Here is a 16945-nt window from a genome sequence, read left to right as displayed (position 1 = left end):
GGTGCACAAATTGAAGATTCTCATCCACTTATTTTCTTTCAGTCTCAATTTGTTGACTCTTTCTTCCCCTCCTCCCATTCTGATTAGCAGAAACTGCAAGACTGGTTGTTTGACCTTGCCTCCAGAAGCCCTGCTTGTTCAAATTAACCCTTAACTATGTGGTGCTCTATTTTATTAATTAATGGTGGGTGAATGCACACAATAGGATAGTAACAGATCTGGAGGGAGGAACGGGAATCTAGTCCTTTGTGGTAGACTTTGATGGGAGACCTCAGAGGAGGGATCAGAAGATGATCCAAGAAAGGACCAGCAACGGGATCTGTTTTCTTCCCAACTGGAGACAAAGATCTTAACCCTGGAACTGAGGATACACACCACCTTTTATGAGTTGTGCCCTTCACACCTGGATCCAGGACATGTATTGAACCTGAAGGCAGACTTGGGTTGTTATAGTGACAGAACTCTCCAGAACTGAGAAAGTAGCCAGAACTGAAACAGGAATTGGGTCAGAGAACAACAGTGGATCTGAAAAAGAAAAGGAGGACTTGTGGCACCTTAGAGACTAACCAATTTATTTGAGCATGAGCTTTCGTGAGCTACAGCTCATGGGTTTGTCTCTTTTGTTACTGAAGCTAGAGGTGGAACAGGACGCTGCTTTGGAACTGTGGCAGCCTTACCAGAATCAGACAAGATGCATAGTTCTGATGCACAGGAACTCGCACTGCTAGAGTTGGCCATCTTGCTTCTATGCTGTTCTTCCTTGGCATCTCAAAATCCGAAACTGAAGGCAATGATGACCCTCATTCAGAGACACCACATGCATACATCTGGAAGAGGTAGCTGAACTGACCCTGGTCCTGCTGCCACAGGGATTACATCAAAGTCCGACTGCTGTGAGGCACGAGGTATGGTATGAACGAGACCAGCCGAACTGTTCCTTAACCTTTCTTACAGAACCAGAGTGTGGGATCTGACCAGACAGCCCTCAATTTGGACATTATCACCTTGGGGGTTTGACTGGAGGAGCCATAGGAACTGATCCCAGTAGGGGCTGCGGCTTCTTGGAACCCTGCAGTCAAACGGAACAGACTGAGGCCACCAGGGCCAAGGCTAGCTCTTTAGACCTTTGAACCGAAATCAGAACAGATACAGAGGATCTAGCCTCAAGGGCTTCCTTAAGTAGTAGTAGTTGTAGGTGAGTCTTCCTGTCTCTGCAAGCTCTGGGGAGAGGTGGGGTGAAAGTCTGGCATCCATGAAGCGGTTCAAGAAAGTAATATTTAAAGTTAACAGTCCAAAGAAGTTAATGCACACAAAAGAAGTTCACACTTCTCAATCACGGTTTCACGCTGTCTGCAATCATCACTGCATTGGTCTACATTTGCAAGGTTTTCTTTTGCAACCACAGGGGCTAAGAATTGACGATTTTTCAAATGAAAGCTTAGATTCTATAGAATATGAATGTCATATGGTCCACAAATAAAAAAAACAGGTCAGATTGAATTCATGCCAAGCATTTGACAGCCCTGCCCATGAATCTCAAGGAAATTGTAAAATTTTTTTTTTAAAACACCCATTACAAGTAACTAACTTCAAGCAACACAAAATGATACTAGTATGAGATAAGCAGTTCCAGTTTCAACAACAAACAAAAAGACCTAGGAATTAAGAATACAGACAATGTAAATCTTTTCACAGATGATAGGACATAGATACCTAGGCACATGGCAAGGCTAATTTGTGTCAACAGTTCTGGACTGAGAATATAGCACATAGCTCCAAGAGCTTGAATCTATGAAGCCAACTTCATGAATGACAGTCTTATTATGGTACAAGTTCTGTACCAAAAGAGAGAAATGATAAGACAAACATTAAATCACTTAAGATTTATGAAGGATAACTTACAGGATATTGGTCCAAATCAACAGGTTGTCTAAAAGGCTCAGAATCTTCGCATTGGAAAATTAAATTCACCAGTTCCATACATTGTTTCTTCCAGGTATTTTCATCATAGTTAATTTTCACATTGCTTCGTCTCTTCATAACCCGTCTCTTAAAAAAAAAAAAAATAAAAAAAATTACTTCCTGAAAAAACTAAGTTTCAAAAATAATTCCAATTAGAATTTTAAATACGTTGCAGAAATTGCTGGCTAAACTTCGAGAGTAGTATCTTAGTAAAGAAACTAAAAATTAATAGCAAAAAAATGCAAAAAGCATTCTACTTTTTGCATTTTTTGTAATTTCTGCTTTTCAATTTTTGATACGTGTTGAGTAAGAATTTTCTCCTCTTCAACCCAGTTTTCCTGATTGGCTGGCCTAGAGGATTAAGCATACTATTATATTTAAGTGTGATGCATAGATGCTCTCTTTCTTGATCTCTGCAAATTCCTTTGGGAAAACAACTATACCCAGTGATCAAAGGGGTTACACCCACATCTTGGGTTTTTTTCTAGCTGTTTTCTTGCTAGAAACACTGTCCTGTGTCCCTTAGGTATAAAGAAAAGACCTAAGACTTTGTTTCCTGAATAATTCCAACGTTTACACATTAGGTTCATATATTCAGACTTTAAAGTCAGAAGGGACCATCATGATTAAGGATAAGATTTTGTCACAGATATTTTTGGTAAAAATCATGGACAGGTCACGGGCAATAAAGAAAAATTAACAGAAGCTGTGACCTGTCCATGACTTTTATCAAAAATATCTGTGACAAAATGGGGATCAGCGGGTCCCTGCAGCAGGGCAGCTGCGCAGCAGCTGGGAGCAGCCGGGGCTCCCCCACAACCTGCTGGGATCGCTGGGGCTCTAGGGGCCGCCACAGGCAGCAGGGGTACCCCACAGCTCCCTGCCCCTGCAGGGGACTCTGCATCTCTCCACTGGAAGAAGCCACGGAGGTCACTGGAAGTCACGGATTCAGTGACTTCTGCGACTTCCGTGACTAAATCGTAGCCTTAATCATGATCATCTAATCTAACCTTCTGTACACCGCAGGCCACAGAGCCTCACCCAACCACTCCTATAATAGCCCCTTAATGTCTGGCTGAGTTACTGAAGGTCTCAAATCTTGATTTAAAGACTTCAAGTTACTAAAAATCCATTTACTCTAGTTCAAACCAGCAAGTGACCTGTACCCCCTGCTGCAAGGGAAGGTGGAAAAACCCCCACAGTCTCTGCAAATCTGACCCGAGGGAAAATTCCTTCCCGACCCCAAATATGTTCATCGGTTACACCCTGAACATGTGAGAGAGACCCACCAGTCAGACACCTTGGAAAGTAACTGAGGGCCCTCCTCATCTTGTGTCCCATCTCCAGCTGTTGGAGTTATTTGCTAGTAGCAGTTGAAGATGGGCCACATGCCATTTAGGCAACCGCATTATACCATCTCCTCCATGAACTTATCAAGCTCATTCTTCAAACAATTTAGGTTTTTTACACCCAAATACTGCCTTGGAAGGCTATTGCAGAACTTCACTTCTCTGATGGTTAGAACCTTTGCCTAATTTCGAGCCTAAACTTGTTGATGGCCAGTTCATAGCCATTTGTTCTTGTGCCAACACTGGCCCTTATGTTAAATAACTCCTCTTCTTTTCTGGTGTTTATCCCTCTGATGTATTTAGAGAGAGCAATCATTTCGCCTCTTAGCATTCATTTTGTTAGCCTCAACAAGCCAGGCTTCTTCAGTTTCCCGGTTCTCTGTTCCTCTTATCCTGGTAGCCCTTCTCTGCACCTATTCCACTTTGAATTAATCCTTCTTAAACATGGGAACCCAAAATTGCATCAGTATTCCAGATAAGGTCTCATCAGTGCCTTGTACAATGATTCTAACACTTCTCTTTCCCTACTGGAAATATCTTGCCTGATACATCCGAGGATTGCATTAGCCTTTTTTTAGGGCCACATCACATTGGTGGCTCAGTCATCCTATGATCGACCAATACACCCAGGTCTTTCTCCTCTTTCATTACTTCCAACTGATATGTCCAACTTATAGCAAAAATTCTTATTAGTCCCTAAATGCATGAGTTTGCACTCTGCATTATTAAATTTAATCCCATTTCTATTATTCCAGTTTTCAAGGTCATCCAAACCTTCTTTTATGATATTCTGGTCCTTTTCCATATTGGCAATACCTCCCAACTTTGTGTCATCTACAAATATTAGTACACTTCCACTTTTTGTGCCAAGGTCATTAACGAAAATGTTAACTAAGATTGGTCCCAAGACTGATCCTTGAGGAATTTCATTAGTTACCTCCCTCTAGCATGCCAGTTCACTTTTCAGCATGACCAATTACAACATCCCCTTTAACCAGTGCCTTAGCGCATCATCTGATTCTCGTATAAATCCCTATCTTCTCCAATTTAACTAATAACTTCCCCTGTGGAATTATATCAGCCACTTTACTGAAATCCAGATAGATTACATCTATTGCATTCCCGTTGTCTACAAAACTAGTTATCGTCACGAAGAAATCAGGTTGGTCTGGCATGATCTACCCTTTGCAATACCATGTTGTGTTTTAACTCAATTATCTTTACCACTGTGCCTTTACTTACTTTTTCTTTCAAAATTTGTTTTAAGACCTTGCATATAATTAGGGTCTAACTAAAGGGCCTGTCGTTTCCTGGATCACTTTATTCCTTTCTTTAATTAGGTACTATATTTGCAGTTATTCAGTTATTGAAGTCTGTTCTAATATCAGTTGTATCCATTGCACGTTCTGCATTATGACTTCGTTACAGGAATAAGTAAAAAAACTGAAGAAATCTTTAAAAAATTGTATCTGATTATTTGCAGTTATCACCAGGAAAGTTAGGAAAGACATTAATTACAAAAGGTAGCACGCTCCACTAAGTTCTGCTATTTCACTACTGTTTCTGCTGACCAACTTTTCAGACAGCTGGTATTTCAATATTTATGGTAAGGACAGGCCAACTTACTTTTACTCTTCTGTAAGAACTTCTTGGAAGACATTTATCATTCTCCTACAAAACAGACCACACACCACTTCAAAAATAATTCACAACATAAAATAGGTGACAACGATTGAGACGAAAGCTGCCATTATAATTTATACTACAATGAAAACAGTAAACATACTATCTATTGTGACGGACATTATAGAAAACCGTCCAGTGAAGCTAGGAGTTCCAACAGTTCCTGACAAGCCAAGAGGGAAACATCAAAGGGGATACTGTAGCCTTTAAGGAGGCCTCAAATGAGGAGTGACTTATTTAGGACCCTAAACACAAATCAATACTCAACATTCCTGGCTCCAGCATCATATCCTGAACCTCAATGGATGGATGATACTGGAGGCCTTGATGCAAAGGCACACAGAGTTGGGGGTTTCACTGATGCATCAGAAGGATGCTTGCACTCTTGGTACCTCTTATCAGATGCTTTTTATATAAAAAGGATACCTTATGACAAACCAGGGCTCAATACCACCAACTTTAAGCACTAAAGGGCATGAGAGACTATGTGTGGCAGATGAAAAATCTTACAGTTTTTCAAGTTTTGCCTGTCTAGCTCAGAAGCAAAAGACGATCAGGCATGAAAATCCCACCAAAAGTAACTCTGGAGAAACACTGTTTTTCATGGTTTGAGTAGTAAGAGTCACTTATGGACTGAATTTCAGAGTTTCCCTGGTCTTAGTCCTGAATAGAGAACATGTGCCTTTCAGCATTTTTAAAAACTTTTGCTTAGAAATAAAAAATACTTGAAATGTCTTTTTGGTAAAAGTAGTATACTATTTTTTAATTTTATGTATACTACCAATATACCAAAAGGTGGCACTCCAAATGTACACACTGTATGCATTGCTATCAACAGCTCACCACATTATAATAAATGCATTAGACTACTATTCTCAAATATTGAAGTGAATTTGTTAGTTTTATATTGCATAATCAAATGCAGTAATCAATAATCAATTTTATCTTTTTTAAATAAAGAAAAGAATTCAGAGCAAAAGTATGAATGTAATTATATCAAACAGTAATGGCTCTCATCACATCTATAATTTCGTGTTCTGAACCCTTGGCATTACCATTTTTTAAATATATAATGATTTTTTTACCCCAATTAAAAAAAAAATACCCAGAGTTACATATAATTCAATAAATGTCTTCAGATGTAGTAATATATGTATATACTACACATGTAATAATAGGTATGGAGCAACTGAGCCACACACATGGGGGGGAGGGGAGGGAAGGAAAAGAATACTACACTTGATAACAGTGATTTATCTGTAAAATGTACACTCCACGTGCAATATTATTTACATATAAATATCCACAACTCAACAATTAGTGAAATATAGTTATGAAATATAGTATATCTACCTATACCAGATCCAAACATCCTCAAACTTTGGGGAAGTTCAAATAATGGACTGGGCCATTATATAAATAAAAATTATGTATAAAATATATGGATATGAAGCAGGTATATGTCTATAACCCAGACGTTTGTAATTGTGGCATATTATAAAAGTATAGGTTTTAAAAAATATTTAAAATTAGTTTTGCTGCTGCTAGTAACTAGACTTACAGTTCTACTTGATCACAGCTAATAAGCTCCTACTTTGAATATTTGTTTAAAATAAAAAAACAAGTTTATTACCAGATCAGCAGCATCAAGAGAGTCCTGCTCATCTTCTGTTGTATTACTAAGCTCAAATATGTTTGTACAAACTGGATCACTGTAAAGTAGAATTAAAAGCTTTACTACATGAATAATGGAAAAAAACGGTTACCACTTTCTAGACTTTAAAACACATATGAACGGTGGAAAATAATTTTTCAAGAGAATTTAAAGTTTGAAAAGGCATGCTTACGGAAGGCACTTTAAGCTCAGTAAACAGGGCATTGGCAACATAATTTAATTAAAAATGCCTTTTACCAATTTCAAATGATTTCTGCAGAATCTGCTAGCGAATTCATATATTATAATATGCAGCCATCTCAGCTTCCTAACTTTAGATTTATAACTGAATTTAGAGTGGCCGGCTGGAAGTTTTTCCAATGAAAAAGCAGGTGGTAATGGTTGAGAAAGGAAGGGATATAAAACGTTCTGAATTCTCTATTTAGGAAAGAATGTAGTACATGTTTAACAATTTCTCAGGTCAGCTAAAGCATTTTAAGATTAACGTCTTCAGTAGGACAAATGGTAACTTGTTGTGATTGGAACATCTCCATGCTAGATGGTTTAACAAGCACTAGTTTGTTGATTAGCCTTTGGATGAGGTCTTTAATTCTAGTCTAGATAAAACAGGAGACCCTACAGGTTTTCTATAGTGTGAAAAATAATATAAAATCTCAAATACACCAGATCAGGTAGATTAAAAGAGTAGAGAATACTTGTGTGTGACAAACAGTAAAACTGACTTACCTCTAAATGCCTAATGAAACTATATTCAGATGGTGTGTGGGAATGAGCAGTACCCTTTGCTTGCAGCTATAAGTAAGTTCTATAGAATGACCTTTCTCAAATCTCGAATATTAATAAATGCTGATTAAATAGGAGTGCTAAAAATGTCCCTTTACTAGACATCTCAAGATGCTTCAAAGTTAGTTTGATAAATAGTTCAGGAAATGTTTAGAACGTGAAAGTTTCTGAAGGCTTCAAATATTCTTTGCAAAAAAAATACGGAGTAAGCCAAAATTGAGAAATTCAAGTGCTATCTCCAACCCAGGTAAATTAAATATGTATACAATTATATTCAGACTGAAATAGGACTTACTCGATGAACTTTAACAGCTGTTTAGTGATCTTCTTAGCAGACCGAGCAATAGCACTCTTAGGTTCATTGAAGGTGCTGGCATTACTTTCAATGCACCTGACTTCCCACACCAATGCAGAGATCCTCCTTTAAGATTGTAAAACAAATTAACATTTTTTAATACTAAAAAGAAGGAGTGAAGAAAAGAAAAATAACTCAGTAAATATCTGTCCCTATTAGGTCTAGTATACTAAACTGGCAATCCTATAGTATAGAACCCCACCTTAATCTCATTTAAAACAATTCATATGGAAAACAGCATAAAATATTCAGGGTTAGCCAGAGAAGTGGCAGCTGTAGGGGGGAGGAGAGAGAGACTTCAAAAATGATAAAATAGTTTAAGTAGTTACCAACTTGTTTGCACCTCTACTGAATATTAAGGTATAGTTAAAAGAATGTTACTGCCAGGATTATTGAAAACATAATATACATGTTTAGCTAATTATGCTACAAAATGTTAAAGCTGATCAAAGAAATTCCAGAAGGTTTCTGCTTCAATCTCCCAAGGATAAGCAAACATCAAGTAGACAAACCATGTAAATACTTTTAGGAAGAAACCTGATTATGAACAGACTGTATGGTTGGATTATTAGAGAAACAAATCCAGAGGTAAAGTGAGCCTAATTCCATCTCTTCTCCCCTCCCTCCCCCCGAAAAAAACCTAACCCCACACTTTTCAAAGAAAAATCTCATTTTAAACCCACAAAAGATTTCTAGAAATATCCTTATTGAAATGGATTTATTTTGTCTTCGTTCTTCAGACTTGGATAACATTTACAGGGGAAAACGTTTTACACAAGACACTGCTTACTTCCAACTCATGTTTCCACTTAAAGTTGAAAACCTTTGCTGTTTCTCAAATGCTTAAGATGGTATAAGCTTCTTTTAATGTATTTTTCCAACTATTTTGTATCAAAAATTCACACCTTCATATAATAACTGCCTGATATCATAGATACAAATGTCAGAAGGGACCATTATGATCATCTAGTCTGACCTCCTGCACAACGCAGGCCACAGAATCTCACCCACCCACTCCTGCAAAAAACCTCTCACCTATGTCTGAGCTACTGAAGTCCTCAAATCATGGTTTAAAGACTTCAAGGAGCAGAGAATCCTCCAGCAAGTGACCCGTGCCCCACGCTGCAGAGGAAGGCAAAAAACCTCCAGGGCCTCTTCCAATCTGCCCTGGAGGAAAATTCCTTCCCAACCCCAAATATGGCGATCAGCTAAACCCTGAGCATATGGGCAAGATTCACCAGCCAGCTATTACAGAAAATTCTTTTGTGGGTAACTCAGATCCCACCCCATCTAACATCCCATCACAGGTCATTAGGCCTATTTACCATGAATATTTAATTACCAAAACCATGTTATCCCATCGTACCATCTCATCCATAAACTTAAGGAGTTTAATCTTAAAGCCAGATAGAACTTTTGCCCCCACTGCTTCCCTTGGAAGGCTATTCCAAAACTTCACTCCTCTGATGGTTAGAAACCTTCGTCTAATTTCAAGTCTAAACTTCCTGGAGACCAGTTTACATCCATTTGTTCTTGTGTCCACATTGGTACTGAACTTAAATAATTCCTCTCCCTCTCCGGTATTTATCCCTCTAATATATTTAGAGAGAGCAATCATATCTCCCCTCAACCTTCTTTTAGTTAGGCTAAACAAGCCAAGCTCCTTGAGTATCCTTTCATAAGACAAGTTTTCCATTCCTCGGATCATCCTAGTTTCCCTTCTCTGTACCTGTTCCAGTTTGAATTCATCCTTCTTAAACATGGGAGACCAGAACTGCACACAGTATTCCAGGTGAGGTCTCACCAGTGCCTTGTATAAAGTACTAAAACCTTATTCCTACTGGAAATACCTCGCCTGATGCATCCCAAGACCGCATTAGCTTTTTTCACAGCCATATCACATTGGCGGCTCACAGTCATCCTATGATCAACCAATACTCCAAGATCCTTCTCCTCCGTTACTTCTAATTGATGCGTCCCCAGCTTATAACTAAAATTCTTGTTATTAATCCCTAAATGCATGACCTTACACTTCTCACTATTAAATTTCATCTTATTACTATTACTCCAGTTTACAAGATCATCCAGATCCTCCTGTATGATATCCCTGTCCTCCTCTAAATTGGCAATACCTCCCAGCTTTGTATCATCCGCGAACTTTATTAGCACACTCCCACTTTTTGTGCCGAGGTCAGTAATAAAAAGATTAAATAAGATTGGTCCCAAAACCGATCCTTGAGGAACTCCACTGGTAACCTCCCTCCAGCCTGACAGTTCACCTTTCAGTAGGACCTGTTGTAGTCTCCCCTTTAACCAATTCCTTATCCACCTTTCAATTTTCATATTGATCCCCATCTTTTCCAATTTAACTAATAATTCCCCATGTGGCATGGTATCAAACGCCTAATCGAAATCTAGGTAAATTAGATCCACTGTGTTTCCTTTGTCTAAAAAATCTGTTACTTTCTCAAAGAAGGAGATCAGGTTGGTTTGGCACGATCTACCTTTTGTAAAACCATGTTGTATTTTGTCCCATTTACCATTGACTTCATTGTCCTTAACTACTTTCGCCTTCAAAATTTTTTCCAAGACCTTGCATATTACAGATGTCATACTAACAGGCCTATAGTTACCCAGATCACTTTTTCCCCTTTCTTAAAAATAGGAACCATGTTAGCAATTCTCCAATCATACGGTACAACCCCTGAGTTTACAGATTCATTAAAAATTCTTGCTAATGGGCTTGCAATTTTGGGTGCCAATTCCTTTAATATTCTTGGATGAAGATTATCTGGGCCCCCCGATTTAGTCCCATTAAGCTGTTTGAGTTTCGCTTCTACCTCAGATATGGTAATATCTACCTCCATATCCTCATTCCCATTTGTCATGCTACCATTATCCCTAAGATCCTCTTTAGCCTTATTAAAGACTGAGGCAAAGTATTTGTTTAGCTATTGGGCCATGCCTAGATTATCCTTGACCTCCACTCCATCCTCAGTGTTTAGTGGTCCCACTTCTTCTTTCTTTGTTTTCTTCTTATTTATTTGGCTATAGACCCTTTTACTATTGGTTTTAATTCCCTTTGCAAGGTCCAACTCTACTTGACTTGACTTTTAGCCGGTCTCATGTTCTGACCTCAACAAGGCAGCTTTCCTTGCTGATCCCTCCCATCTTCCACTCCCTGTATGCTTTCTGCTTTTTCTTAATCACCCCTCTGAGATGCTTGCTCATCCAGCTTGGTCTACAACTCCTGCCTATGAATTTTTTCCCCTTTCTTGGGATGCAGGCTTCCGATAGCTTCTGCAGCTTTGATTTAAAATAATCCCAGGCCTCCTCTGCCTTTAGATCCATAAGTTCTTCAGTCCAATCCACTTCCCTAACTAATTTCCTTAATTTTTGAAAGTCAGCCCTTTTGAAATAAAAAACCCTAGTTGCAGATTTATTTTTGTTAATCCTTCCGTTCAGTTAAAACTGAATTAGCTCATGATCACTTGAACCAAGATTATCCCCTACAACCATTTCTTCTATGAAGTCCTCACTACTCACCAAAACCAAATCTAAAATGGCATCCCCTCTAGTCGGCTCAGCAACTACATTGCAGTATGAATAGTAAGATGTTTTATATACAAATATAGCAAGGACATGAGATTAGACTAATTACTAATGCAAGAAGCCATTTAAGCATAGAATATTTAGATCAATGGGGAATTAATTGATTACTGACAGCGGACAAGCAAACCCTCACCCAACACAAGAGAAAAAAAATCATTGTTCGAAAAATTGCCATGTAGAGTCAACAACTTAGGCTAAAGACTTTTTAAGAGTTAGATAACTTTAAAAAGCTGTTCTGAGAATTAAAAACTCTTATATTAAGAACAAGACTGATTATTTGAAAACAGAATTTCATTTCCTGTCAAACTAATGAAAAGGAAAAAAAAAAAAGAAAATGGACTGAATAAAAAGAATATTAAAACTAAGAATTTTCTGGATCTTTCCTGCCACAAGAAGAACAAAGGCAATAAAGAAATATTGCATATTCAGGAGCTCAAAGTACCACCTAAACCAAAACCAAAGGCCTGAAGCCAATGAAAGGGAGAGAGCAACCGACCTGAATCTAAGCAAGCATGAATGAATGAGGTATTTTCTTATAATTTCACACAAGTAAGAAAAAGGGTTTCAGATTCTAAAGTGAGCACTCTCAGTCCCTGATATGCTCCTTAAACAGCAAACACTCCATAACTCATCCTGTCCACCTCTACAAGAAAGAAGGAAAAAAAAGAGAAGACTCAAGAGGAAACCACCCCAAGACTTCAACATGGATTGGTGAGAGAAAGTTAAAGTCACCGCCAAGGGATTAGATTTAAAACTCCTGTAATCATTTCCTGGAACACTAAAATGCTATTGTAACTTAAAATACTAACAGTTTCTCCTGTTAATCAAGTGATTAGACTATGTATTCATGAGAAGAGACAGGTTAAACACTGGTAAACAGAAAAAAGGGGGATTTAATTGGATTTTAGATTTTTAATATTGCTTAACTGGCCTGTCACAAGACAGCTCTTTAAATGGCTTCTTCTAAGTAACTGATTTAAATATGTTCTTGGGCTTCATAAGATGTTTTTAAGATTGCTTACTTTATCAAATATAAATTGGCTGGTTATTTATTAACAGGTCCACATTCCCTGAAACAAAATACTTTTGTCCATCTATAAACATTCTTCATTATCTAAGGATATACTAAAAAATGGATTCACAATAATTTTGGGAAATAATATACTTTGGTCTTAACTTACCAAGAGAAAAGCACACTTCACAGGTGTTCACTATCAGGGGCATAATCTCTGTCAAAAACTCTCCATAGAGAGCCATACAGAAGAGATTGTAATAGAAATAACCAGTTTATCATTTGTGTTCAGTCATATGTGCTATTTTCTTTTCCTTTCTTTAATAATGAAATAGCCCTGGTTAATAACTGATTACTTTGCTTGGGCTTAAATGTTTGCTTGCTATCCCCTAAGCAATGTAGAAGAATCCCTGAGAGTCAATAGTGGAACCCACACTCCTGAGTTGGCAGTAAAAGAAACAGCAGGAGCTGGCCTCCCATTTCTTGTTTCTCTAAACTAAATGTTTTTAGTAATTTTGAAAACAAAATTACTTAGCGTCCAACAATTTATAAGTACCCCTTTCTACATCACACAGTAATCTTTTTTTTCCTCCCACCCCTTCAATTTTGAGATTCATGTTAATGCTAGTCAAGCATTGGGGATATAGCATATTCCTGACCAAAGTGCAAATACTTTCATATTTCTCCACAACTATCAGACTACACATTCATACATTGAGTGGAATGCTTTCATGAGTCAGTTAAGTTGAAAAAAAAATACAAATGAAGATAAAACTACATTAAAATTAGTTAATTTGTATATGAAGTTTGTGTCCGCCAGGCTCCTACGAGTTAGTCCTCAAAACCAACTACTTCCAAGGTAATATCCACAATGGCAGGTTTTTTTTCCAGCTATCCAAAATATTGATGGCTCAGAATAAGCATTCTGGCACCCCCAGGTTCTGAAATCTCACTTGCATAGACACTACTGCATTTGGCCTGAGTTCCTTTGGAGGTTCATAAGCTTTCAAGCCCATATATTATTTTAAAACAATGTGACCCATCTGAAAATGATAAAAACCCTGTTACTTAATTGGTACTGTATATTGTATCAAATTCTATTTTGAGCCACACAGACCTGATGACTCTCTTGATATCAGAGTACTGAGAATGCAGCATACAGAAAACTCATGTATTTTGTTATCTTAGTCACCTCTAAAGGAAGAAGGAGTGCTATTCCAAAAAGAGAACCCCCACCAAAAAACAAAAAGCCACACACCAGCAGAAAAGGAAACGAAAAGAAAACAAATAAATATTGTTAAAATATGACCTCTCTACCACAATGTCCTAAAACATAACCATTTCCAACTGGGTTCTTCCCCACCTGCCATCTATCCTTATCATCACGACCTGAGAAGAAGCATTACTGAGTAAAGGTCCTCTGCAAGTTTGAAGAAACTGAGGACTCAAGTTATAAGCAAATGGAGGTGATGTGCTGCATGGCCACGTACAGGGCTTAATTTTACCACTTCCTAACCAAATCCTTATAGCTATTTATTAACCAAATTATAATAATTGGCAAACATATATTTACCACTTTATCCACAAATCTCAAAGCACTTCACAAAAGGTGAGTTTTATCACCATTTTACAGATGAGGAAACTAAAATGCAAAGATAATAGGGGCCAGATTTTCAGGAGTGTTGGGCACGTACAACTCCCATTAAAGTCAATGGGCACTGCAGGCGTTCAGCATCTCTGAAAACCAAGCCCCATGTATCATAACTAAAACACTCTTAACATTGTCAAATACACCTATGCGACTTAGGTACCCAAGTCTCATTTTCAGAAGGGTTTGAGAAGACGAGATTCAGACTCCTAAGTCACTAAAATGCCTAAGTCCCATTTTCAGAAAATTTACCTCAAATCTATGGCAAGCGTGGCACTTCAGAAATTCAGTTTACATTGCCTGACTGCTAGTCTTAAAAAACAGACGTGCAGTTTTCATGCTCGTTTATTCAAAAATAGCTCAACTAATTTTGTTTATAAATAATTTAAACCAATGTTTATAATTGTGATATCACTAGAAGAGAAAACAAGGAACTAGTATCTTAGTTTTTTTAATATTACAGAACTAATCACTTTTCAGATAACTTATAAAATATTAGTAGCTTTGCATTCATATAGTGCTATTCATTTTCAGTGTTTTCAAACAGAACATTTTGCCTTTTTGGTGCGTTGTCCAAAAAATGTTTAGATCTTTGTAGGTCACTTAACTTGATGGAAACTTAGTGAAGATAATATAGTTTTCCTCTTTTCTACTGCTAAAGTAGACTAACCTGTAAAACCGGTTGATTAGTCTCATCCGAATAGTGCAAAGATCCGTTGGATAAGCTATCACTGTACAGTACTTTGGATATGTACTCAGATCAACTGGACCAGCAAAAGCTGCTGAAATGTCTGTCAAAAATAGTAATATTTCAGTTAGTTGAGCTAACAAATTCAAAGCCTGTATACATATGGATTTTCATACAAGCATTCACACTGTTCTACTATAACCACGATTAACAAAACAGGTTATGTATAAACCTATGAACCTGAATATAGATTTGTGATAAAGGTTGTATACCAGGTTGCACACAAAACTACAGTACTTTATCATAAATCTTTAAAAAAGGATCAGCACTATGTCTCAGATACCAATTTATAAAAGTTTACTGCTATGAGAGCAAAGAACTGCCTAATTTTCTGTGTTCTCACCAAGATTCAGAAGCTGATCAATGCCACTGATAATCTGCTCACATACTTCATCTCGAGATCTTTTCCCCCATTCTCCCTCTTGGGGTTTGTATAGTAGCTTCTCCATTTCTTCCGAAGTTACAGAAAGACTAGCTCCTAATTCCTCAGGTTGATCAACTACAGTTTTATAGTAAATGGGGAGGTGAGAGAAGAAAGAACACAAACAAAAGAATAAATGAGAATTTAATAAGCTATATGCTTGCCAAGTTTGACACTATGTAAAATCTTGCCTAATCTCATAAGATGGGGAGTTTGATGTTTAGGAACACAAAATGTCTTTAGATGGCAGAGTATTCTAAAAACTCATCTGCAACAAAGAAAGGTTAATGTACGAATGGCCAATTTTGTTTTTAACGAAGGAAACTGTATATAAGTAGCTGTTAACAATGTTTGCATTTACAGACTGTCTGTTTAAATTTAGGCCTGATAAGCACATGTCCACTAGCAAAAGATGTTAGTATTTTTGATTACACTACACCTTACACCGTTGGTAGTCCTAGTGCAGCTACACTATTTTTCTTAGCACAGTAAGGGTAACTGAGCGTATAAAGAACTCACGATATGCAGGGTAATACCATATGTTCCATGGAAAAACAGAAAAACTAGCAGTTCCTTTCAATTATGTTGTGTTCTACAATGAAACCTGTTTTAAGTGACCACTCAAAGGACAAGTACCAAGTCTGCTCGCAGTGCAGCAGAGATCAAAAAAGCTAACAGATGTTAGTATGCCTAAAGAATAGCATGAAAAATACTGAGTATTATGCTATATATCTCAATAGCATATCACCTGAAATACTGTACCTAGTTCCTATCTCTAAAGAAGGGGTGGGCAAACTATGGACCGGGGCTGCATCCGGCCCTTCAGATGTTTTAATCTGGCCCTCGATCTCCCACCAGGGAGCACAGTCTGGGGCTTGCTCCACTCCAGCCGGGGAGTGGGGTCAGGGGCTTGCCCCGCTACGTGGATGCTGTGGCTCCACGCGGCTCCTGGAACCAGCGGCATGTCCCTCCTCCAGCTCCTATGTGTAGGGGCAGCCAGGGAGCTCCACACACTGCCTCCTCCCCCCCCCCCCCAAGAGCCGCCCCCACAGCTTCCATTGGCCAGGAACTGTGGTCAATGGGAGCTGCAGGGGCAGCACCTGCAGATGGGGCAGTGTGCAGGGGCAGCACCTCCACATAGGAGCGGGGGGTGGGGGAAAAAGCCACTGTTTCTGGGAGCTGCTTGAGGTAAGTGCCACCCAGAGCCTGCACCCCTGATCCCCTCCTGCGCCCCAACCCCCTGCCCCAGCCATTATCACCCTCCCGCCCTTCAAACTCCTCAGTCCCAGCCTGGAGCTCCCTCCTGCACCCCAAAACCCTCATCCCCATCCCACACTCCCAACCAGAGCCCTCACCCCCACCCCTGCCTAGCCCCCTGCCCTGAGCCCCCTCCTGCACCCTGAACTCCTCATTTCCGGCCACACACCAGAACCCACACACCCCAACTGGAGCCCTCACCCCCCTCCTGCACCCAAACACCCAATTTTGTGAACATTCATGGCCCGCCATACAATTTCCATACCCAGATGTGGCCCTTGACCCAAAAAGTTTGCCCACCCCTGCTCTAAAGGAATTCTAGGGTTTTGGGTTTTTTGTTTTATTTTTGCTAGTAGCTTCTCTCATTCACTGATCACTAATTGGTTAATGCCCCCATCAGTGGAAATGGGAGGTGGCTCAATGTTGCTGCTGGAGGCTCC

At 38.8% G+C, this 16945-nt stretch overlaps 1 protein-coding gene across 5 annotated transcripts in view; it reads right to left on the bottom strand.

Annotated features, from left to right (window-relative positions):
- Nucleotides 1-16945, bottom strand: part of BRWD1 (bromodomain and WD repeat domain containing 1) — a 117851-nt gene that overhangs the window by 31836 nt on the left and 69070 nt on the right. For 4 of the 5 annotated variants that reach the window (XM_048866571.2, XM_048866550.2, XM_048866540.2 and 1 more), the window contains 6 exons: nt 15171-15326; nt 14750-14870; nt 7748-7873; nt 6628-6706; nt 4938-4982; nt 1903-2049 (listed from right to left, as the gene is read on the bottom strand). In XM_048866571.2, the coding sequence (XP_048722528.2) occupies nt 1903-2049; nt 4938-4982; nt 6628-6706; nt 7748-7873; nt 14750-14870; nt 15171-15326 (674 nt within the window). Of the gene's footprint in view, nt 1-1902; nt 2050-4937; nt 4983-6627; nt 6707-7747; nt 7874-14749; nt 14871-15170; nt 15327-16945 lie in introns of those variants that run through there. The other variant, XR_012670133.1, reaches the window with a different exon arrangement.

The sequence above is a fragment of the Caretta caretta genome, chromosome 1 (assembly GCF_965140235.1).
Source record: "Caretta caretta isolate rCarCar2 chromosome 1, rCarCar1.hap1, whole genome shotgun sequence".
Classification (NCBI taxonomy): domain Eukaryota; kingdom Metazoa; phylum Chordata; order Testudines; family Cheloniidae; genus Caretta; species Caretta caretta.
This window is presented reverse-complemented; position numbering and strand designations above follow the sequence as displayed.